Source organism: Lithobates pipiens, unplaced genomic scaffold (assembly GCF_037356315.1).
Source record: "Lithobates pipiens isolate NorthernLeopardFrog02 unplaced genomic scaffold, aLitPip1_a1.2 Scaffold_19, whole genome shotgun sequence".
Taxonomy (NCBI): domain Eukaryota; kingdom Metazoa; phylum Chordata; class Amphibia; order Anura; family Ranidae; genus Lithobates; species Lithobates pipiens.
In genome coordinates, this window is record NW_027507764.1 from 134,650,665 (window position 1) to 134,674,286 (window position 23,622).

At 46.8% G+C, this 23,622-nt stretch overlaps 1 protein-coding gene across 1 annotated transcript in view; it reads left to right on the plus strand.

The window, feature by feature from the left end:
• Nucleotides 1–23,622, plus strand: part of STK31 (serine/threonine kinase 31) — a 661,901-nt gene that overhangs the window by 185,201 nt on the left and 453,078 nt on the right. Inside the window, exon 6 of the mRNA XM_077491295.1 lies at nt 23,349–23,498. Within this exon, the coding sequence (XP_077347421.1) occupies nt 23,349–23,498 (150 nt within the window). The remainder of the gene's footprint in view (nt 1–23,348; nt 23,499–23,622) is intronic.

The window sequence follows — 23,622 nt, forward strand, 5'->3', positions numbered from 1 at the left end:
TTCTCTGGGTTACATACTAGAGTTCCGAGATTTTCCGTCTCGGTTTCTAAGGTCAAATGTTCCCAAGGACCCAGAGAAGAAGGCGGCTCTCCTAATGCTGGATCATCTATTATCCAAGTCAGTGCTATCAGAAGTTCCCTTAGAGGAACAAGGCACAGGTTTTTTATTCAAACCTCTTTACGGTTCCAAAACCAAAGGGAGAAGTAAGACCTATTCTAGATCTGAATCGGCACTTGAACAGCCGATCCTTTCACATGGAGTCAATTCGGATTTCAAAGATACATATCTCCACGTGCCAATATTTCCCGCTCACCAAAAATTTCTGCGCTTCGAAATGGAAAATCATAATTTTTAGTTTGTGGCCCTGCCATTCGGTCTAGCCACAGCACCAAGGGTGTTATCAAAAATTCTGGTACCTCCTCTAGCCAGATTAGGAGCTCAGGGCATACCAATCCTAGCCTACTTAGACAATCTGCTTTGTAATAGATCATTCAGTTTAAGGGCTAAACCACAGTCTGGTCACAACTATAAGCTATCTGGAGTCTCTAGGCTGGATTCTCAACCTAGAAAAATCCTTAACACCATCAAGGCGATTACAGTACCTGGGTCTGGTCATAGATACCATACAGGAAAAGGTGTTTCTACCCCAGAAAAGAATCTGTTCCATTGTAGACCTAATTCAACTCATCAAAACAAGGAAAAAGCCTTCCATTTGGTTGTGCATGAGATTATTGGGGAAAATGGTGGCCTCCGTCGCGGCAGTCCCTTATGCGCAGCCTGGAATAAGAAGGCTCAGGCCTTAGATTTTCCAATTTGCCTTGCTCCCGACGTACGTCAGAGCCTAAATTGGTGGTTGATATCCAGCAACCTTGAAAAGGGAAAATCGTTTCTACCAGTCTCTTGGAAAGTGGTGACAACAGATGCCAGTCTTCTAGGCCGGGGAGCAGTCCTGGGAGAGGAGTCTGTCCAGGGGAAGTGGTCCAAGTTGGAAAGGACCTTGCCTATCAATGTTTTGGGAGATTGGGTCAGTTCGTCTGGCTCTAAAGTCCTGGATGGTCAGACTGAGGGACTGTCCTGTCAGGATTCAGTCCGACAATGCCACGGCTGTTGCTTACATCAATCACAGGGGGGCACGAGGAGTCGTGTAGCCCAAAAAGAGGTGAATCATGTTCTGTCTTGGGCAGAATGCAACGTCTCTTGCCTATCGGCAATTTTCATTCCAGGGATAGAGAATTGGCAGGTGGATTACTTGAGTCGCCAACAATAATTTCCGGGAGACATCTTTCTAGCGATATGTCAGAGATGGGGTACTCTGGATGTGGACCTTTTTGCATCCAGATTCAACAACAAGGTCGACAACTTTGTGTCAAGAACAAAGGATCCGCTAGTTTGCGGAACAGACACATTAGTCTTACCAAGGGATCGGTTTTCTCTGATCTCTATGCATTTCCTCCAGTTCTGCTACTTCCGCGTCTTCTTCGCAGGATCAAGCAGGAACAAAAGGAAGTGATTCTGGTTGCCCCAGCGTGGCCCAGAAGATCTTGGTTTGCCGTGATCATAAACATGGCAGTTGGAGTCCCTTGGACTCTGCCATTATTGGCAGACCTTCTCGCACAAGGTCCGGTATTCCATCTGATCTTACTTGCTAAGTTTTAGTGGTTTGGCTATTGAGACCCACATTCTAAAGGATCATGGGTTTTCTCCTTCGATAATGTCTACCTTGATTAATGCCAGGAAGCCGGCTTCCGGGGTCATTTACTAAGAGTCTGGAAAGCATATGTTTCTTGGTGTGGATCCAGGGGTTGGCACCCCAGGAAATATGTCATAGGTAGGATCCTTGATTTCCTGCAAATGGGATTAGAATTGAAGCTGGCCTTGAATACTATCAAGGGCCAGATCCCGGCCTTGTCAATATTTTTTCAATGGCCTCTGGCTTCTCACTCTTTAGTGCGTAGCTTTGTTCAGGGGCTAACACAGATCAATCCCCCTATCAAGGCACCTCCAAATCCTTGGGATTTAAACTTGGTCTTATCTTTGCAGAAACAGCCTTTTGAACCTTTACGTGAAATTCCCTTGGTTCTTTTGACTAGAAAGATGGTCTTTCTGGTTGCCATTTCTTCTGCTAGAAGAGTATCAGAACTAGGCTCTGTCTTGTAGAGCCATATCTGATGATGCATAAGAATAAGGTGGTGTTACTTCCTCATCCTGAATTCCTATCAAAGGTGGTGACATGTTTTCACTTAAACCAAGATATTTTTCTTCCTCCTTTCTTTCCAGAGCCTCGATCTAGGGAAGAAAAGGAACTACATTCCCTTGATGTGTTCGTACTGCCAGATGGTCCAAAGAGAGGACAGGCAGTGTCAAAATCCACTATTTCTAAGTGGATTTGCTAAGTCATTATTCAGGCTTATGGTTAAAAGAAGAAAATTCCTCCTTTTCATGTTAAAGCACACTCAACCAGGTCGATGATGCACTGCCCAAGAGGCACTAATCAGGCCTCTATGGCTTAGATCTGTAAGGCCGCAACTTGGTCTAAAGTTCATATGTTTACCAGATTTTATCAAATCGATGTTAAAGGTCATGAGGATATTGCCTTCAGGCGCAGTGTGCTGCAGGCTGCAGTATGAGTCCTCTGGACTCCTATTTTTTTGTTGCCCCCCCCCCAGTTGCCACTGCTATTGGACATCCCACATAGTAACTACTATGGCTTTGTGTCCCCTAATGTAAGTAAAGAAAATAGTATTTTTAAAACGGCTTGCCTGTAAAATCCTTTTCTTTGATGTACATCAGGAGACACAGAGATCCCTTCCTTCTTATTATACACTTGTATGGCTTGGCTACAAAACTGAGGACTCCCGGTAATGGGAGGGGTTATATAGGGGAGTACACGTCTTGCCTTAGGGGCATGCCAGTGCCCATCACCTGTCGGTCCGATAAATAACCCACCTAGTAACTACTATGGCTTTGTGTCCCCTGATGTATATCAAAGAAAAGGATTTTACAGGTAAGCTGTTTTAAAAAAAAAAATTTCGTCCGTCCGGGACTTCGACTAAATGCTCCCAATCTGACAGGATGACCTCTGAGGGAGGTCAAAAGCATCCCTGGAACCGCAAGCCTGCAAGCAAAAGTGCTACCACATGAAGGTTTGCCCCCGACAGTCACACAGGTGGGTGGTCGCCTTCGGGGATTTGCACTACGGTGGGCCTCCCGGCTGTCTGACCAATGGGTCTGCAAACTGATTTCCTCTGGCTACAGTATAGAGTTCCTCTCTTGGCCACAAAACCGATTCTTCCCCTCCAGCATACCCTTTTTCCCGGCTTACCGGGAGGCCCTAATGGGGGCCGTAAGGGACCTGCTAAGCCACGGGGTGATGGTGCCTGTTCCGGAGTCAGAAAGGTTTCAGGGGTTCTACTTCAATCTGCAGTCCCCAAAAAGGAAGGGGTATGTCCAATCTTGGATCTAAAAGCCCTCAATTGCTTTGTAAAAGTACAGAGGTTCAGAATGCAATCAGTTCGCTCACTAGTCGCTGCACTCCATCACGGGGACTCCCTGGCGTCTTTGGACATCCAGGATGCATACCTGCCTCCGGCATCAGAGGTTTCTGCGATTCACAGTTTGGAAAGCCCACTACCAGTTAGTGGCTCTCCCCTTTGGCTTGACAGTAGCACCCCGAGTCCTTATCAAGGTATTGACTCCAATTCTGGCGTCGTTGTGATAACGCGGGATCGCGATCGTAGGTTACCTAGATGATCTCCTCCTGAGAGCATCTTCCGCCTCAGAATTAAAGGAGGATGTGGCGATCACCATGCAAACCCTGCAGGAATATGGGTGGCTGTTGAACCTAAAGAAGTCAGTTCTCATACTAACTCAGCGCTTGGAGTACTTAGGCTTAGTCCTGGACTCCATGGAAACTAGCGTTTCTCCCTTCAGACGAGCTGCAGACTCTCAGACAGACTGCCAGATTCCGATGAGCCAGTTAGTCGGGGACTCCCTGCTCTGGTGGCTGAGGTCTCCGACACTTCAGTCCAGGAAGTCGTTCCTACCTCTACATTGGACAGTGATCACAACGGACGGCAGCCTGACCGGCTGGGGTGGAGTACTGGGGGTAAATCGGGGGGAGGAATCCAAGTTGCCGATCAGTGAACTTGAGCTTTGAGCGATCAGGCTATTTCTCGCCACATGGTCGATGAGACTTCGAGGGCGTCCAATCAGGATCCAGTCAGACAACGCCTTGGCGGTGGCATGCGTCAACCATCAAGGAGGAACAAGAAGCTCGGCTGCAGCACGGGAGGTCACTCGCATCCTTCAGTGATCAGAGCAACATGTACTGGCCATTTACATCCTGGGAGTGGAAAAATGGCAGGTGGAACACCTAAGTCGCCAGATGCTGGACCCAGGAGGATGGGCGTGGCATCCGGAGGTATTCAGGCTACTGTGCCTGTGATGGGGCACACCAGACATGAATCTCCTGGCTTCCCGTATCGGAAGGTGCCGAGATTCGTATCCAGGACAAGAGATCCTTAGGCAGATGCGTCGGATGTGCTGGTGGCTCCGTTGGGTTAGTATCGACTGATCTACGCCTTTACTCCGCTAAAGCTACTACCATGTCTGCTCGCAGTGTTGAGACCGAAGGGATTGCAGGAATACTGATTGCCACAGATTGGCCTCTGCCCCCCTGGTACGCCACCCTAGTGTGCCTAGTTGCGGACGCTCCCTGGTTACTACCGTTACGAGAGGACCTTCTTTGTCAAGGTCCGATTCTCCCGGGTTTTAACGTCATGCCTGTTGAGAGCCAGGTGCTAAGAGACTGGGGTCTGTTGAACTCAGTGATTTCAACTATTTTGAGAGCACGATAATCATCTTCTTGGAAGATATACCATCGTACCTGGAAGGCCTACATCTGCATGTGTGAGGAGAAAGGGGTGTCGTCCCCGCACCTATTCAGTTTCCAGGATCCTGCAGTTTTTACAGTGAGGAGTAGACCAGAAAATGGTTTTAACCACTACAATACAGGTCACTTTCGCCCCCTTCCTTCCCAGCCCAATTTTCAGCTTTCATCGCTCTCGCACTTTCAATGACAATTACGCGGTCATGCTACACTGTACCCAAATTAAATTTTTATCATTTTGTTCGCACAAATAGAGCTTTATTTTGGTAGTATTTATTCACGACTCCGTTTTTTATTTTTTGCGATATAAGCGCAAAAAAACGGAAATTTGGAAAAAAAACTATTTTCTTTTTTTCCATTTTAAAAGAAATCCAATAAAATCAAATTTTGTCATAAATTTAAGCCAAAATGTATTCTGCTACATGTTTTTGGTAAAAATTTCTGTTAAGTGTATAATAATTGGTTTGTGTGATCAACGACACATGTACGCAAATGATCATGTACATATGTGTGCAGGTGATCATTGGAACATGTGATTTTAGTGGGACATATATGGGGGACATGTGTTTTTTTATTTGGGGACATGTCTTTTTATTATTTGGGGACATGTGTGGTGACATGTGTATTGTGGTGACATGTGTGTTTACACTGTAGGTTTATACTAGACTGGTGATCAGTTAGTAAAAAGCTGTAAAAACAGCTCATACTCACTGATCACCAGCCGGCTGCAGCGATCTGCTCTCCTCTCCTCATCGACGACTTCCGTGTGAGGAGTTGCTTAACCGTTGTTGGACACTGCCGTCATGTGATCAGGAGGGCCAATCACAGAGACCTCCTGCCGATTCGGGATGCGTCGTGTCCGGGTGACACGAGCACATCGGGATCTCGCCGCTGCGTGGGCATGATCCCCCTCCTTCTGAAGGACGTTCCTGAACGTCCTCTCAGAAGTAGAGAGCTCCAACCTGGCCGTATATGTACATTGGCCAGGTGGGAAGTGGTTAAGCACCATCATGGTACAAATATCAGCCTTGGCTGTCTTTTTCCAATGACCCCTGGCGTCTCATTCTCTAGTGAGCACTTTTATTCAAGGGGTCAGGCATTTAATTCCTCCAGTGCGTCCGTTACCCCTGTGGGATCTGAACCTGGTGCTATCGGTGTTTCCGAAACCACCGTTTGAGAACATCAGGAAAATTCCTTTGTTGACTTTCTCAGAAAGTGTTTTTTTCTAGTGGCCATTACTTCGGCCAGGAGGGTTTCGGGACTGGCGTTTTGTCCTGCAATTTGCCCTATCTGGTTATCGATAAGGTGGTGTTACGTCCGCAACCTTCTCTGCCGTTGGTGGTTTCATGTTCCACATCAATGAGGACATTGTGTTACCGTCCCTGTGTCCTAAGCCGACACATCCTAAGGAGGCGGCCCTTCATTCCCCGGACGTGATCTGGGCTCTAAGGGTGTTTTTTGTCTGTCACGGCTCCCTTTCGGAAGTCATACTCTGTTCATTTCGGTAGCTGGTCTGAAAAAAGGTATGGTGGTCTCTTCGACCACCATTTCTAGGTGGATCAGACAGATTGTGGTACAGGCCTACACCTTGAATGGGTAGGTGCCCACCTTTCCTGTCACAGGCCATTTCACCAGGGCTATTGAAACCTCTTGGGCTTTCCGACATCAAGCGTCAGTCGCACAAGTGTGTAAAGCGGCGACTTGGTTGTCCGTTCACACATTTACCAAATCCTACAAAGTGGATGTAAGCACATCATCTGATGCTTGCTTTGGCTGCAAGTTTTGCAGGCGGCCGTGCAATTTTGCAGTCCTTTTTATGTTTAACGAAAATAGTTACTTTTGAGTATAATGCACTGTTGCATTGTTGACCGCAAGTTCTGAGGCGGCTAGATACGGTGGTGACTCCTTTAAGGAGCACTTCTGGTTGTGGGTGAAGTTTTTTATGCTGTTCCCACCCCTTGTTATGACACTGCTTGGGGACGTCCCTATGATCAAGATTAATGGAGCTTTACAAATAGGTGAATACCGCGCTGGGCTAGTAAATCTACAATGCAAAAAATAAAAATTACTACGCAGCTGCTAGAGGTGAGTTACACACAAGTAAGTATAGAAAAAATTTAGCAGCGCTGAAAATCAAAAATCAGTATATTAACACGAATATTAAAATTAATATAATAATGGGTATATTAACTTGATATGTTGAGGTTATATTACCACATATAAGAATTATTTAGAAAAACTGTGTAGGATCAAGAATGTTGATATCTATGATCAATAATCATTTATTATTAATCATAGATATCAACATTATTGATGTGTGCATTTTAATATTCGGGTTAATATACAGATTTTTGCTTTTCACCGCTGCTACACTTCTTTTTTATTTTTTATTTATATATTATTGGACCTGTCAGTGAATGAAAGAGAAAATCAGATTTTTGTACTAAATGTAAAATCCTTTTTTCTGAAGTTCACCGACTGACGCAGCACTCTCCTCTTGGTTTACGTTAGCCTGCTTCCTGCAGCTCAGTAAGTCAACAAGCAGTATGAGGGGATGTTACTGGAGGGACCGCCCCCTGGACAGAACTGTAATGTTCTGTTTTTTCACATGTATAACGTGTTCTGCCTAGTCCTCTGCTGAAGGTGGCATAAGAACCCTATGGTCAAGATTAATGGAGCTGTGTCTGTCAGTGAACTTCAGAGAAAAGGATTTTATGGCGAGTACAAAAATCCTATTTTTTTTAATTATTGAAATCTGTGCTAAAAAAAAAAAAAAAAAAAAAAAAAAAATGCTGAATAGAAGTTCACTGAATACAAATTTTGGTACCTAAACCAAAAATTCAGGATGTACTTGGCAGAAACCTAAGTTTTTAAAATATATTTACATTTTTCTATATAATTGTATTCAACCTTTTAATTACTGTCATGAGCTTAAATGAATATTAAATGAATATGTTGTCCATTGTGGTCACCTTTGTTTGCACAAGAAAAGCTCAAGAAAAAATTCTATGAATTCTTCACTGGTCCGTTGCGCTTGAGTTATGCAGTTAAAAATCTTGCTGCGTTTTTTGGTCAGTTAAAAACAAAACAAAAAAACAACGCACCTACCTGTTGAAATGCATTGAAAAATGCGTCAGTAACGCACCTGTTAGAATGCAGTTTTAAATTTCCATGACCTATGAAAGTCCACACCATAAGCATAGTAAAGTTGCGGCAAATTGTGTTAAATTCACATTTTGTGTGCCATTATCGACACCTTTTTTTCTTGGCAAGATTTCAATTCAGATCTAATGTTGTAGCATAGGAGTGCCCTCACCACTCAAGGCCCCCATGCTTGGGCATGTACGTGTTTTTTTTTCCCAGATGAGATATCTCCCAGGTTGACCATTACGGGAGGGACAAAAAGTGGGTGTCACGCCTTTGGAATTGGGTAAAAGCACCTTTTGGACAAAAGAGATGTGATGAACTCATCCTGAAATTTTAGGAAAGATCTACTTTGTTTCTTTGTAAAGTGCAAAAAAAACTGTGCAGACCCAATTGAAATACATATACAGAAACTTTTTTGTACCAGCGCCTGGCTTAACGGGAAACTTGGTACAGATTCATCATCTGGTCGTTGAAGTCTTCTTTTTATTTTTTATATTTTCTTTCTAAGATTTAATTTTCTGGTTAAGATTATTTACTGAGGGTCTGAATTCTGTGGAGCTGATCATGTTCAGGGTCACCCCGAAAATGACATAATGCAATTCATACTTTTACATGACAATACACTATGTTCTCATATGTGAGCATGAGCAGGATCAACATGACCTCATTTCTTTTCTTTTTTTTCTTTTTCTTTTTTTCCTTTTTAATGCTGTGAGGATTAGATGAAAGAAAAAATTTTAAGTCAGAAATCGTGGCAGGTTTCCATGCAAAAAGTCTGGCAAGTTTTGAAATTTGAGTTGGCAGCGATTGTACTGGTCAGCATATAAATTGGTTTGGTCCACAGCTGAAAAAAAATAATCAAAGTAAGTAGTTAAAACTTGCGGTTTCCACTTGAATTCCGGGTTAGGCAGTGAATGGGGGAAGTATGGGTGCTCCACAATCTGTGTGCCGCCAGTCAGGACTAGCAAGCATATCCAGAAAGGACAATATGGGCTCTACAGGCCTGTTTGAATTCTTGGTGGACACGGGACGCTACTAGTGCTAGCTACCGCGCCAGCTTGGACTGCTCTTAGGGCCACAAGCTACTACAGTGCTGGTATGTAAATTGTCAGGATGTACTAGGCTGCTGGTGCTTACCGATTCACCAAAAAGTAGTGTGGCAGTCTGCTGTACATGAGTAATCATGTAAATCCAGCACCTCAGTAACCTGGGAATGGGGTTGGGTACACCTGACCTTGGCAGGGACCTCTACTCCATAGTCTGAGCCATCTGTCAGGGGTCCGCTACTCTCTACATGTTTGTACTCTGAACCTGAATCGGTCAGTGAGACCTCCCCTTTGTTTTCATCTGGCATAGTCAGAATACTGTAGGTCTCTTCACTAGTGTACCTTTATTTTTCATACATCATGGTACACAGAGTCAGGCTAATAGTCATTACCTGCTGAGTTATACTTCATCATTGGATGCATGGACACTGGTAGACCAAAGGTCTTTAGACAGGAAGTGATCCCCCTACATAAGCCCATCAGTTTGTTGTTTTGTTTTTTTTAACCATTGTCTGCAAAGTGAATGGCATGGTTTGTTTGAACTCTCTGAGCTCCATGTCCCTAGTCCCACAAACGGTTCCAACAATTAATCGATCGATCGGATCCATTTGACACAGGCTTTTATGCTTAGATAAATTGTACCTGAGCCTCGCAAAGAAGACTCAGGATCCTGCAAGGGTTTTGCCTGTAACGTAGCCTCTGGGAGCTGGACCCTGCGGAGTGGAAATCCTGGACACTACAGCACTAAGGCATTTCCTGCAGGGTGCTTTACAGGTCCAAGGGGGTGGACCCTAAACTTGAAGGGGTACCCAGTTCTTGAAGGGCCAAATGACAGGAACCCGCCATGAAGGGTGAAGATGGGGCCCTTGGCTTCTAAGTGGCCCTGTGCATGGACGGGTAAGTGAAACCCCTTTATTTTATTATTGTGAGGTGTCCCAGTGTTACAATCAGTCAAGCTAGCTAAAGGCTGGACACCTGTGTGTGGTGACCATACGGTTGAGTTCTGGGCTAGCTATGGGTGTTTGCAAAGTGTACCTTTATTTTGCTTGTGTCTGGCTGATTTTTACCTATATGATGGAGCACAACAGCGTGCCATTTCACCTTGGTTCGCAATGATGTACATACGTTCGCAAGAGTGCCACTGGGCTTAGCAGTTTGGCAGCCATGGCCCACGCGACTTTGCCCGCACATGCGCCATAGGCTATCTTTGCGCACAGAGATTTGCGTTTTACTCAAATACAGTCATGCTCGCACACAGGCATGTAATGTTCCTGCGCACACCCAGCTTATTTAAGCTGTGCAGGGCCAAGCATGTGGTGCTTCCAGAAGGCAGCTGTGGGACACAGAGCAGGTGCTGAACAGACACTTGCAGTGGTTCATTTTCCAAAGGCCCGGGTCACATGAGTCACCAGGTGTTGCTTTGCAGGCTAAAGGTGCTTAGCAGGATTGTTGCATAGGGGCTTGGTGAGCCCTATTAAAGTGTATCCCTTCTGAGGTATTTTAACTACACCCAAGTACTCTTTGCAGGCATTGAATGTCTTCCAAAAAGAGCACTGGGCCTAACACCATAAGGAAGGGCACACTAAAAAATGGTTCATTCTGCCTTTAAGTTGCCTCTTGCAGAGGCGACTTGAGTCCCCCCTGGTCCTCTTTGGGATCTCAGACCTTTTCAGGTCGCACAGACTTTCCCGCTACACCCTCTGTTGGAACAGGCAAAGTATGCTGATTGGGAACATCCTAACAAGACCTTTTTGCCTCCTAAAGGGTTTTCCTTTTTATATCGCATGGATGAAAAGTTCATTAAAAAATGAGCATGCCAGCAGTCTCTTCCTTACAACAAGAACTTTATCTTGTCTGGTAGATAAAGCACAGGGCTTGAAAGATCCTATTGACAGGAAATTGGAAATGTTATTAAAAGCTTCCTTTCTCTTATATTCACCGACCGACACAGCTCCTCTCTGTAACAAAATGGGTTGTCAGCCCTATCACTGGAGATTACTAGGCAAGTTTTAATACAACACTTCAGAACTTTTAGTTCCGCCCAGGGGGCAGCAACTAGGCTACAACCCCACAGCATGCTCTAGCAGAACTCAGTTTTTTCTTGCCTAGTGAGATAAGATATAGGAACCCTGTGGGCCCATAGATTCTTGTTTTTTTTGGTGCAGAAGATTGGCTTTTTGCGCAAGATGAATGATCCTGTGATCTTCTATCAACAGCCGACTGGGTAACAGGCTGGTTCACTTATCCTTGTAGTCTCCCCAGTCCGGCTATCGAGCGTGTGCAAGTCGCAGCTACGGCTCGGCAGGCCACGACATACCTCGGCTCCAGAGGTGGTCGGTGAGTTTTATGCTCCGGGGCATACATATGACCGGACTACTGAGGTCTGCTTCACATTATGCCAAGGCCAGTAGCCTTCCCTGTACTGATCAGGAGCTGACTACCGTGGAATGTCTCCCAGCTTCAGGACTGGTAAGTACAGCTCTCCCTGCCTGTCAGGGTGGAGCAGCTGGGTATTCCCTGGGAGGTCGATTCGGGGGCACCCCTCTCTTCTCTCTCCTGTCCCTGACTCCCTCCACCCCCCCCACGTGTGTGTGTGTGCCTGGGCTCTCACCTGGGGGTTTTAGCTGTGCTTGGTGCCTGGGTCCTGCAGCTTATCCCGCTGGATGCCTGGGTAGTCATGCCCCTGTGTGGGTGCAGCGCTGTGCCTGCCACATGTTCTCTCTAGTCCCCCATAGCGCTGTTCAGCGGCCTTTTTAAGTGTGGGCATGGGTCAGACTGGCTTCTGGCTTCAGGCGACCATTTTCCTGGTGATTCCCTATTGAGAACACCAGTGGCCATTTTCTTGTAGCCGGACCACGTTTTTGTGCTCTAGCAGATGCACCTGTGCCCTCTGCTTCCTGTTTGGTCATCACAGAGCTCTTGGGAGGTTATCCTGTGTTCTGAACTCTTGTGTTTGATCGCCCACAGGTCGTTCACCGATCGTGCAACCGGCCAGCCACCTACAGTTTTTTGCTATCTCTGCATTTGGGAGTGCTGGGGATCTTCAGGCATTGCGGTAATACAGCACGGAACGGCCCAGGGTGGTGAGTCCAGTGGGTTAGAGCCCTTCAGCCAGCAGCAGCAGGAAAGTGGGACTGTCACTGTCCTAAGTCCCCTTTGGGTGGCAGACGGGGTAGGGTCAGCATGGCTTCAGAAACTGGTGTTTCTTCCCCCGAAATCCAGGCAATTGCAACCGGGTCACCTGCGGACTGCACAGTCCCTATGGACACCCTTACGGTGGTCCTTAATTCGTTCGTTGCCAAGATAGAGGCTGTACGTGGGAAGAAAGGTGCTAAAAAGCCCCCCCTGTCATCTGGGGAGAGCTCTGACGCAGACTCTGGTCCTGGTGAAGCTGGTGACCCTTGCTCTGTCTTGTCAGATGACGCTGACCAGGACCGTTCGGACAGTGAGGATGAGTCCCCGTCCAGGTCCGTGCGCGACAATGCTAGTTGGAGCACTTATCACAGCTGTGAGTGATACCCTGAAGATTCAGGAGCCAGTGGATCCCTCTGCTGATGTAGCGGTCCCTTTTGGGTCCCGCAAGCCAGCACTTTCACCTAAGGTGTTCCCGTATCTGACTTATTTTGACAAGTTCATTTACAAGGAATGGGGTCACCCGCAACGGACCTTTTCGATCCCCAAATAAATGGCGGTGCTTTACCCCTTTGAGCAAAGCCTTCTCAAGAAATGGTCGGCTCCTCCGGTCGTGGACCCCCCAGTATCCAGGTTAAATAAAGTAACCACGATCCCGGTTGAGGGGACTCCTGCATTCAAGGATCCCACGGATAGGAAGGCAGTGGCTCGTTCCTTGTTTACGGTTCTGGGGTCAGCCGTGCGACCTGTACTGGCATCCGCACTTGTCTCAGACACTGACTGAGTAGGCAAAACGTTTGCACCGCGAATTGGGAGAGCAACAGCCCTCCACTGTCTGCATGGAACTAACAGACCAACCGACATACCCGTGTCCCCGGTTTGCCGGGAGGCCCTGTTTGGGGCGGTAAGGGACTTGCTGAATCGAGGGGTGATTGTACCAATTCCGGAATTGGAACGCTTCCAGGGATTCTACTCAAATCTGTTTGTGGTTCCCAAGAAGGAAGGGGTACATCCGATCTTGGACTTAAAAGCCCTCAATCACTTTGTAAAAGTGCAGAGGTTCAGAATGGAATCTGTTCGCTCAGTAGTCGCTGCACTCCATTAAGGGGACTGCCTGGCGTCCTTTGACATCCAGGATGCATACCTGCACGTACCCATATGCCTTCGGCATCAAAAGTTTCTGCGTTTTGCAGTTGGGGAAGCCCATTACCAATTTGTGGCTCTTCCCTTTTGATCTGGCATCAGCCCCCAGAGTCTTTACCAAGGTACTGGCTCTCCAATATTGGCGTTGCTGAGACAACGTGGGATCGCGGTTGTGGGCTACCTGGACGATCTGCTCCTGAGAGCATCTTCCGCCTCAGAATTAGAAGAGGATGTGGCGATCACCATGCAGACCCTGCAAGAATTTGGGTGGCTATTGAACCTAAAGAAGTCGGCGATTGTGCCGACCCAGCGTCTGGAGTACCTAGGTTTACTGTTGGACTCCAGGGAAGCAAGAGTTTTTGTCCCTTCAGTCAAATTGCAGACTCTCGGGTCCATGGTAAAACTGCTGATGCACCGCAAGTGGTCGTCGCTCCGGTTTTGCATGCGAGTACTGGGACTCATGGTAGCCTCCTTCGAGGCAGTACCCTTCGCCCAGTTCCACACCAGAGTACTGCAGAAGGAGATCTTGTTGAAATGGGACAAATCTCAGTTGTCCCTGGATCGACAGATCCAGGTGAGCCAGCCAGTCAGGGACTCCCTGATCTGGTGGTTGAGGTCCCCGGTGATTCAGTCCGGAAATGGACGATGATCACTATGGATGCCAGTCTATCCGGCTGGGGTGGAGTGATGGAGATTCAGTTGGCTCAGGGCCTCTGGTCAATGAAACAATCAGAGTTACCGATCAATCGGCTCGAATTGAGAGCGATCAGGCTGTGCCTCCACACATGGTCGATGTGTCTTCAAGGGCGTTTGATCAGGATACAGTAGGACAACGCCATGGGTGTGGCATACATAAATCGCCAAGGGGGAACAAGAAGCTTAGCCGCTGCTCGGGGAGGTCGCTCACATACTTCGGTGGGCAGAGCGACACGTACCGGCCCTGTCGGCAATATACACCCCGGGGATGGAAGATTGGCAGGTGGACTATCTGAGCCAACAGATGCTGGACCCAGGAGAATGGGCATTGCATCCGGAGATAATCAGGCTGCTGTGCCTGAAGTTGGGCACGCCAGATGTGGATCTATTGGCCTCCCGTCTCAATCGAAAGGTGCCAAGATTTGTGTCCTTTACAAGAGATCCATGGGCAGACGCGCTGGTGGCTCAGTGGGGATCAGTACCAGCTGATCTACGCCTTTTCTCCACTGAAACTGTTGCCACGTCTGCTTCGCAGAGTGGAAGCCGAGGGGATTCCAGTAATCCTGGTCGCTCCCTGGTGACTGCCATTGTGAGAGGACCTCCTATCTCGAAGTCCAATCTTTCATCCTGCTTTACCATCGCTGGCTTTAACGGCATGGCTATTGAGAGCCAGATGTTGTGGAACCGGGGTCTGTCGGACTCTGTGATTCCAACTATGTTGAGGGCACGGAAATCTTCTTCTCGGAAGACATACCATGGTACCTGGAAGACCTACGTCTCCATGTTTGAGGAGAAAGGGTGGCATCCGCGTTACTTTTCCATAGTGAGGATCCTGCTGTTTCTCCAGCAAGGAGTAGACCAGAGATTAGCATTGAGCACCATCAAGGGGCAAATTTATTTTTTTCAACGACCCCTGGCATCGCACTCCTTAGTGGGTACCTTCCTTCAGGGGGTACGACATGTTGTCCCTCCGGTGCGCCCACCGTTACCACCATGGGATTTGAACCTGGTGTTGAAGGCGATTCAAAAATCGCCATTTGAAAATATCATGGAGATTCCCCTGTTGACTCTTTCCCAGAAAGTGGTCTTTCTAGTGGCCATCACATAGGCCGGGAGGGTTTCAGAATTGGCAGCCTTGTCTTGCAAGTTGCCTTATCTGGTAATCCGCAGGGATAAGGTGGTGTTGCGTCCGAAACCGTCCTTTCTACCGAAGGTGGTCTCGGCCTTTCATATCAATGAGGACATTGTATTATTGTTGTGTCCTAAGCCCCCCAAAGAGGTGGCCCTTCACGCTCTCAATGTGGCTGGGCCTCTGAAGGTGTAATTGTCTGCCAGGGCTCCCTTTCGGAAGTCAGGCTCACTGTTTTTTTGGTGGCTGGTCCAAAGGAGGGTATAGCGGTCTCGTCGGCCACCATTTCCAGGTGGATCAAACAGATTGTAGTACAAGCCTACGACTTGAAGGGGCAGGTGCCCCCCTTTCCGGTCATGGCCCAACCTACAAGGGCAATCGGAACGTCTTGGGCTTTCCAACATCAGGCGACGGTTGCTCAGCTGTGTAAGGCGGAGACTTGGTCTGTCCATGCGTTTACCATGTTCTACAAGGTAGACGTCAGTGCATCGGCTGATGCCTGTTTTGGCCGCAAAGTTTTACAGGTGGCCGTGTATTTCCAATTCCATATGCAATTGATATTTTTTCCTGTTTTTTTGATAAAAACGCAGTACTGTTATGTTAATGCACTGTGCATTACTTCCGCAAATGGTTGCGGTCTTGGGGATTACTCCTGTTGAGGATACCTGGTTATGTGGTGGTGGTTTTCCACACACTGCTGTTTTTTTGTGGGTTTAGTTTCACTAGTTCCCACTTGCCATGGTGGATGAAGTTCTTATGCTGTTTTTCCCACCCCTCGTTTGGCACTGCTTGGGGTCGTCCCATTTTGTTAGATAGGAGCTGTGTCGGTCAATGAATATAAGAGAAAATAGGCTTTTTGTACTCGCCATAAAATCCTTTTCTCTGTAATTCACCGAGTGACATAACACCCCCCCTCCTTTTTCTCTTTACGTTATACTTCTTGTTGAAGTACTGAGTTCTGCTAGAGCAGGCAGTGGGGTTGCAGCCTAGGGACCTCCCCCTGGGCATAACTAAAAGTTCTGAAGTGTTGTATTACAACTTGTCTAGTAATCTCCAGTGATAAAGCTGGCAACCCATTTTGTTACAGAGAGGAGCTGTGTCAGTCTGTGAATTATAGCGAAAAGGATTTTACGGTACAAAAATCCTTTTTTTTCTTTGGCCAGTTCAGTTATTCAGCCAGCTGTTGCAGCAATTGGTATTTGCCAGTCCGTAAAGGATCAAGTCAAATGGCCTGATAGGCCTAACCAGGAGGATGATCTGCCTGAAAGTAAGACAGATATTCCTTGAGTGCTGTGTTTTGCTGTTGATGCTTTAAATCATTGAATACGCAGGTTTCTCTTCTGGCTCTCTTGTCTGTACATATGCGCAGCCTTCTATGGCTTAAGAACTGGTCAAACGAGCTTCCTTGTAATAAGTTATTGGCAGGTTTCCCGTTTCAGGGTTAACGTTTTATTCTGTGATGACTTGGACAAATCTATCCAAAAGCTTTTCGGAGGGAAGAGTTCTCTACTTCCTGTAAAGAAAAGCACCAAACATCCCTTGTTTAAAAACCCAGGGACTGCTTCCTCAAATGTCTGTCAGGGCGGTTTTGCTGCCAACAGGGCACTAGGGCCAGGGGCAAGCTGCAAGGCCAGTGCCAGAAAAATCTCTGGGTCCAAAATTTTTCAAAAACCCAGTACCAAGCCCTCCTGTTGAGGGGACACAACCACTCCATTGGGTGGCGGGAAAGCTGCTGCACTTTGCGGACGTTTGGAAAACGACAATTCAGGCTGAGTGTGTCACCTCAGTTTTATCTCGCGGTTACAAGCTGGAATTATGGGGGGCACCCCCTCAGAGGTTTCTAAATTCCAGTGTTTCCTTGGATCCTCCAAGAACAAACCTATTGCTTCAGGCTAGAGGTGCACGATTCTGGCCAAAATGAGAATCACGTTTTTTTGCTTAGAATAAAAATCACAATTCTTGCAAGGCATGTTTTTTTTTTTTTTTTTTTTTTTTTTTTTAGGCGAGCAATTGATTGCTATTGAGAAAGAGCTAGAGTGAGCTTCTCTCTCTCAATCACACTCTCTCAATCAATCACTCTCAATTTGAGAGTGATTGAGAGAGAGTGAAAGAGAAAATAATTCAGAAGGCTTGATTAATTGAGAGTTTAAGTGAGATTTGATTGAAATATTAAGATTAAAAAGCATTTCCTGATTCTAAAAAAATAAAAATAAACTGATAGCAGCTCACATTTCATCAGTGCTGCAGTCACACTTGTGCTGGGGAGCTGTCTCTGAGACCTCTGGGAAGATAAAACACCCGACCCAGCACATTCTTCTTTGCGGCGTAACGTCAGACGTTTCACTCTGGCTCCGACAGGTTCCCCTCCGCTCCGAAACAGGGAAACAGGCAGCATCCCGGGGACACCATCGATCACGGAGCACGCTTTTCAGCTCACATTCTTACAACAATTTGCTTTATGGTCAGAATCGCGCAAATCCGAAGTTGCGATCATTGTGGGTGAAGAATCGCGATAATATTTCAATGCGATTAATCGTGCAGCTCTATTTCAGGCACTACAACATCCAGTGCATCAAGGAGTGATTGTAGAGGTTCTGGTATACGATATGGGCACAGGGTTTTACTTAAACCTGTTTACAGTTTAGAAACCAAACAGGGACACAAGGCCTGTAGTAATCTCACTCCAGGGGGGAGACTTTTAGCCTCCATATAAATAATGCGTACTTTCACAAACCTATCTTTCCGCCTCATCAGAGCTTCCTATATTTTTCAGTAGAGCAACGGCATTTTCATTTTGTGGCTCTACCCTTCATGCTTGCTACCATTCACAAATGTCCTAGCACCAGTACTGGGTCTTTTAAGGGCACTTGGTGCTCGGGTATCTGAACGACCTCCTTCTCAGAGGTCACTCAGTACAGGCTCTAAAACAGAGCATAATATACACAGTGAGCTATTTGAAAAGCTTAGGCTGGATCATAAATACCAAAAGGTCAGCCTTGAGACCAGCTCAAAGTCTAAAATATTTAGGTCTGATTCTAAACACGATCCAAGCAAGAGTATTCTTTCCCTTAATCTGTGCCCTGAAGGATCAGGTATGTCGGATAAGGGGCACCAGACAACCCTCCATTAGGCTATGAGTATATGAGTCTTCTAGCGAGGATGGTGTCCTCCTTCGAGGCAGTGTCCTTTTCCCAGTTCCATTCCCGGCCTTTACAAGACATCTTTGGTTTAAACAGAGGTAGATACGCCCTGCATTATACTTGCATCATACTTGCTCATTCTCCAGCTGTATCCGTAAAACACAGAGCGCAGCTCAACCCTGCCCCTTTCTCCCTCCTCACTGACTGCGATTGACAGCAGCGAGAGCCAATGGAGCTTTTGTGCACATCTCTGGATTGAGTTGGGTAAGTATTAAAGGTTTGAAGGGGCAGTTGGACACTAAAGGTTTACCTTCATGTAAAGAATGCATGAAGATAAAAAAAAAACAAACAAAAAAAACAAAAAAAAAACCTTCAGTTTTTAGAACTTTTCTTTAGTATCGCTTTAAAGTAAATGACCTAAAGATCTGCTTTTCTAAACTAGGAAAGTATGTCACTTTCCTAGCTGTGTGCAATATTGTTTTTATAGACTTACAAGTCCCATCTCAGAGGGAAAAAAATTTAATTGTGTGCTTGGAGATCTTTTTAGCCCTACAGTATAGCCCTACAGTATACCTACCAGTGTAAGCTGAAAGACCTATTTGGTATGTCTGTCTTGCTACCAGTGTGTTGGGTTTTACTCGGAGGACCTGATCTTTGCCCGTAATAAACACAGAGGGCAAAGGGCCAGTTGGCTTCCTACAGCTAATCTTTTCAAGACATAGCATGGAGATGCTGGCATTGCGGGTCTTTGGGTGCTGCTTTCTCTCCAGCAAGAACATTGAGTAGTAGCAGAGCAGTGACAATATCACATCTCTTTAGACTTGTCAGAAGACCATGCTATATATTACGGGTCTCCAAACATTCTAAGCAAAGGGAGCGTTTATTGTTCTAAAGACTTTGAGGGCCAGATTGTAGCCAGTGGGAGTAGAAAATGCCTCAGACTTGGTGGTCAGTGGGGGTAAAATAATTACATAATGCCTGTGGGCAGTAGGAGTTATTGGTATCAGTGGGAATAATAAACTCAATTGTTGGTGTTAGTGGGAAGAATGTTGCCCCATTGTTGCGATCAGTGGGAAAAATAGTACCCCATCATTGGTATTAGTGGCAGGATTTGTGCCCTATCTATGGTGTCAGTGGGAGGAATAGTACCCTAAGGATCCAATAAAGACAAGCAAAGGGTCATATCTGCCCGCGAGCCATAGATTGGGGACCACTGGCTTAGATGATCTCACACTGCAGATAGTTATAATACTTAAGGTATAATGCTGTTTAGGCACTGGAAGTATACTATTTTTCAGAAGGAATTCAATATGATGTGATGCGGCCCTGGATGCGGTCCATCTGCTCTCCAAGGGCTTCAGTGTCAGAAGTGGTGCTGAGGCGCCTGATTTGGCTAAAATGCTGGTCTACGGACCAAGCATCTAAGAAAACCTTGATGGATTTACCCGTCCTTGGTGAGCGGCTGGAGCCTCGTTGGATGATGACCTTAAGAATGCCCGCAGACCAGGAAGACTAAGGAGCCACGCCGCAGGCAAGGGCCCTCATTTTCCGCTCAACAGAGGCTTTTTTGTCCGCCCAGGGTTTTGGCTAAATGCTCCCAGCCCGACAGGACGACCTTTGAGGGACAAAAGCGTTCCTGAAACTGCAAGGCTAACAATCCTGGGAGCAAAAGTGCTACCGCATTAAGGTTTGCCCCCGCCCGTCTCGGGTGGGGGGTCGCCTTCAGGAGTTTGCAGCTCCGTGGGCATCTTGACTGTCCGACCATTGGGTCTGCGAACTGATTTCCCCTGGCTACAAGATAGTTTCTCTCTTGGCCACCAAACAGATTCTTCCCTTCCAGCATATACTTACTCCCGGCTCGCCGGGAGGCCCTAATGGGAGACGGTAAGGGACCTGCTAAGTCGCGGGGTGATAGTGCCTGTTCCGAAGTCAGAAAGTTCCAGGGGTTCTATTCCAATCTGTAGTCCCCAAAAAGGAATGAGTACATCCAATCTTGGACCTGAAAGCCCTCAGTTGCTTTGTAAAAGTACAGAGGTTCAGAATGGAATCAGTTCGCTCAGTGGTCGCTGCACTCCATCAAGGGGACTCCCTGGCATCTTTGGACATCAGGATGCGTACCTGCACATACCCATATGCCTCCGGCATCAGAGGTTTCTGCGATTTGCAGTTGGCTAAGCCCACTAGCAGTTTGTGGCTCTCCCATTTGGCTTTGCATTAGCTCTCCAAATCTTTACCAAGGTATTGGCTCCAATTTTGGTGTTGCGACTACGCAGGATCGCAATCGTAGGCTACCTAGATGATCTCCTCCTGAGAGAATCTTCCGCCATCCGGATTGGAGGAGGATGTGGCGATCACTATGCAAACCCTGCAGGATTTAGGGTGGCTGTTGAACCTGAAGAAGTCGGTGCTCATACCGACTCAGCGATTGAAGTACTTAGGTCTATTGCTGGACTCCATGGAAGTGAGTATTTCTCTCTTCAGACAAACTGCAGACTCTTGAAACCTGTGGTGAAACTATTGACGGACCGCAGGTGGTCATCTCTACGCTTTTTCGTGCGAGTCCTGGGGCTTATGATGGCCTCCTTCGAGGCAGTGCCCTATGCACAGTTTCATACTAAAGTCTTGCAGAAGGAGATCTTGACAAAATGGGACAAATCGACAGATTCAGGTGAGCCAGTCGGTCAGGGACTCCCTGCCCTGGTGGTTGAGGTCCCTGGCACTTGGGTCTGGGAAGTCGTTTCTACCTTTACATTGGACAGTGATCACAACGGATGCCAGCCTGACCGGATGGGGTGGAGTACTGGGAGTACAGTCGACCCCGGGCCTTTGGTCGAGTGAGTAATCCAAGTTGCAGATCAATGTGCTTGACCTTTGAGTATTCAGACTATGCCTCTCCACATGGTCGATGAGACTTTGAGGGTGCCGATCAGGACCCATTTAGACAACACCATGGCAGTGGCATATGTCAACCATTAAGGAGGAACAGGATGCTCGGCTGCAGCACAGGAGGTCACCCACATTCTTCAGTGGGCAGAGCGACATGTACTGACCCCTATTGGCCATTTACATCCTGGGAGTGGAAAACTGGCAGGTGGACTACCTAAGTCGCCAGATGCTAGACCCAGGAGAGTGGTCATTGCATCTGGAGGTGTTCAGGCTACTTTGCCTGTGATGGGGCACACCAGACATGGATCCCCTGGCGTCCCGTCTCAATCGGAAAGGTGCCGTGATCCGTATCCAGGGCAAGAGATCCTTTGGCAGATGCGTCAGATGCACTGGTGGCTCCGTGGAATCAGTACCGACTGATCTATTCCTTTACTCCGCTAAAGCTACTATCACATCTGCTCCGCAGAGTGGTGACTGAGGGGATTCCAGTAATTTTGATTCCCCCAGATTGGCCTCTGCGCCCCTGGTACGTCGACCTAGTACGCCTGGTTGCTCATGCTCCCTGGCGACTACCGATGCGACAAGACCTTCTGTCTCAAGGTCCGATTCTCCATCCTGCTTTACCATCGCTGGTTTTAATGACATGGCTGTTGACAGCCAGGTGCTAAGGAACTGAGGGCTCTCGGAGTCTGTGATTTCAACCATGCTGAGAGCACTGAAGACTTCTTCTCTGAAGATATACCATTGAACCTGGAAGGCTACATCTCCATGTGTGAAGAGACCTGCAAAGAGTAGACCAGAAATTGTCTTTAAGCTCCATTAAAGGACAAATATCAGCCTTGGCTGGCTTTTTTTTTTTTTTCAGCGACCCCTGGCAGCTCATTCTCTTGTGAGCTCTTTTATTCAGGGGGTCTGGCATGTAGTCTCTCCAGTGCGTCCACATTTACCCTGTGAGATCTAAACCTGGTGCTATCGATGCTTCAGAAACCGCCGTTTGAGAACATCGGAGAAATTCCCTTGTTGACTCTTTCCCAGAAAGTGGTCTTCCTAGTGGCGATTACATTGGCCAAGTGGGTTTCTGACCTGGCGGCCTTGTCTTGCAAGTCACCCTATCTGGTTATCCATAAAGATAAGGTGGTGTTACATCCGCAACCTTTTCTGCCGAAGGTGGTTTCAGCTTTTCACATCAATGAAGACATTGTGTTACCATCTCTGTGTCCTAAGGAGGTGGCCCTTCATTCCCTGGACGTGGTCCGGGCTCTAAGTACTCTCGGTTGCTGGTCCGAAAAAAGGTATGGCGGTCTCGTCGGCCACCATTTCCAGATCGATCAGACAGGTCATGGTCCAGGCCTACGCCTTGAAGGGGCAGCCCCCCCCCCCCCCCCTTTCCTGTCACTGCCCATTCCACCAGGGCAAGTGGAACCTCTTGGGCCTTCCGACATCAAGCGTCAGTCGCTCAAGTGTGTAAGGCGGCGACTTGGTCGTCCGTTCACGCGTTTACCAAATTCTACAAAGTGGATGTCAGTGCATCTTCGGATGCTTGCTTTGGCTGCAAAATTTTGCAGGCGGCCATGTGATGTTGCAATTGCACTTTTTTTTTTTTCTGTTTTCTTTTTTTTTTTTTTCCTTAAAATAGTTGAGTATAATTGCATTGTTGACTGCAAGTTGTGATGCAGATAGATGAGATGGTAACTTCCTTGTTAGAGAGCACTTCTCGTTGTGGGTGAAGTTTTTTACTGTTCATTATGACACTGCTTCCCTATGGTAAAAAATAATGGCGCTGTTTCAATCAGTGAAAATAGGATTTTTGTACTCTCCGTAAATATCCTTTGAAGTTCACTGACTGACATAGCACCCTCCCCTCCTATTGATTTACGTTATACTGCTTGTTGATGTACTGAAGCTGCAGGAAGCAGGCTGAGAGGTTGTTACTGGAGGGACCACCCACTGGGCAGAACTATAAAGTTCTGTTTTTTTTGTTTCACATATATAACGTGTTCTGCATAGTCCTCTCCTGAAGGTGGCGTAACAACCCCATGGTCAAGAATAATGGAGCTGTGTCAGTCAGTGAACTTCAGAGAATAGGATTTTACATTGAGTACAAAAATCCTATATTTTTTTTTTTTTGTCTTTTCATCTAGTGTGTGGTCACTTATATTGACTATGGAAATTCAGAAACATTAAACCGAACCAGCATTGTTGAACTACCAGAAGATTTGCAGATGTCCCCTGTGGCACAGAAATTTAGACTATGGGGACTTCAGCTTCATACCTCTTCTGATATTGAGCAGGTGAGCTACTAAGATTATCATTTTAAAAGATGTGATTGATTACGATATTGTGTGTTCTTTATTTTTATTTTTTTCCTATTGGCTGAGATAGGAATGCTTTTCTTGCATTTCTGTCACACATCTG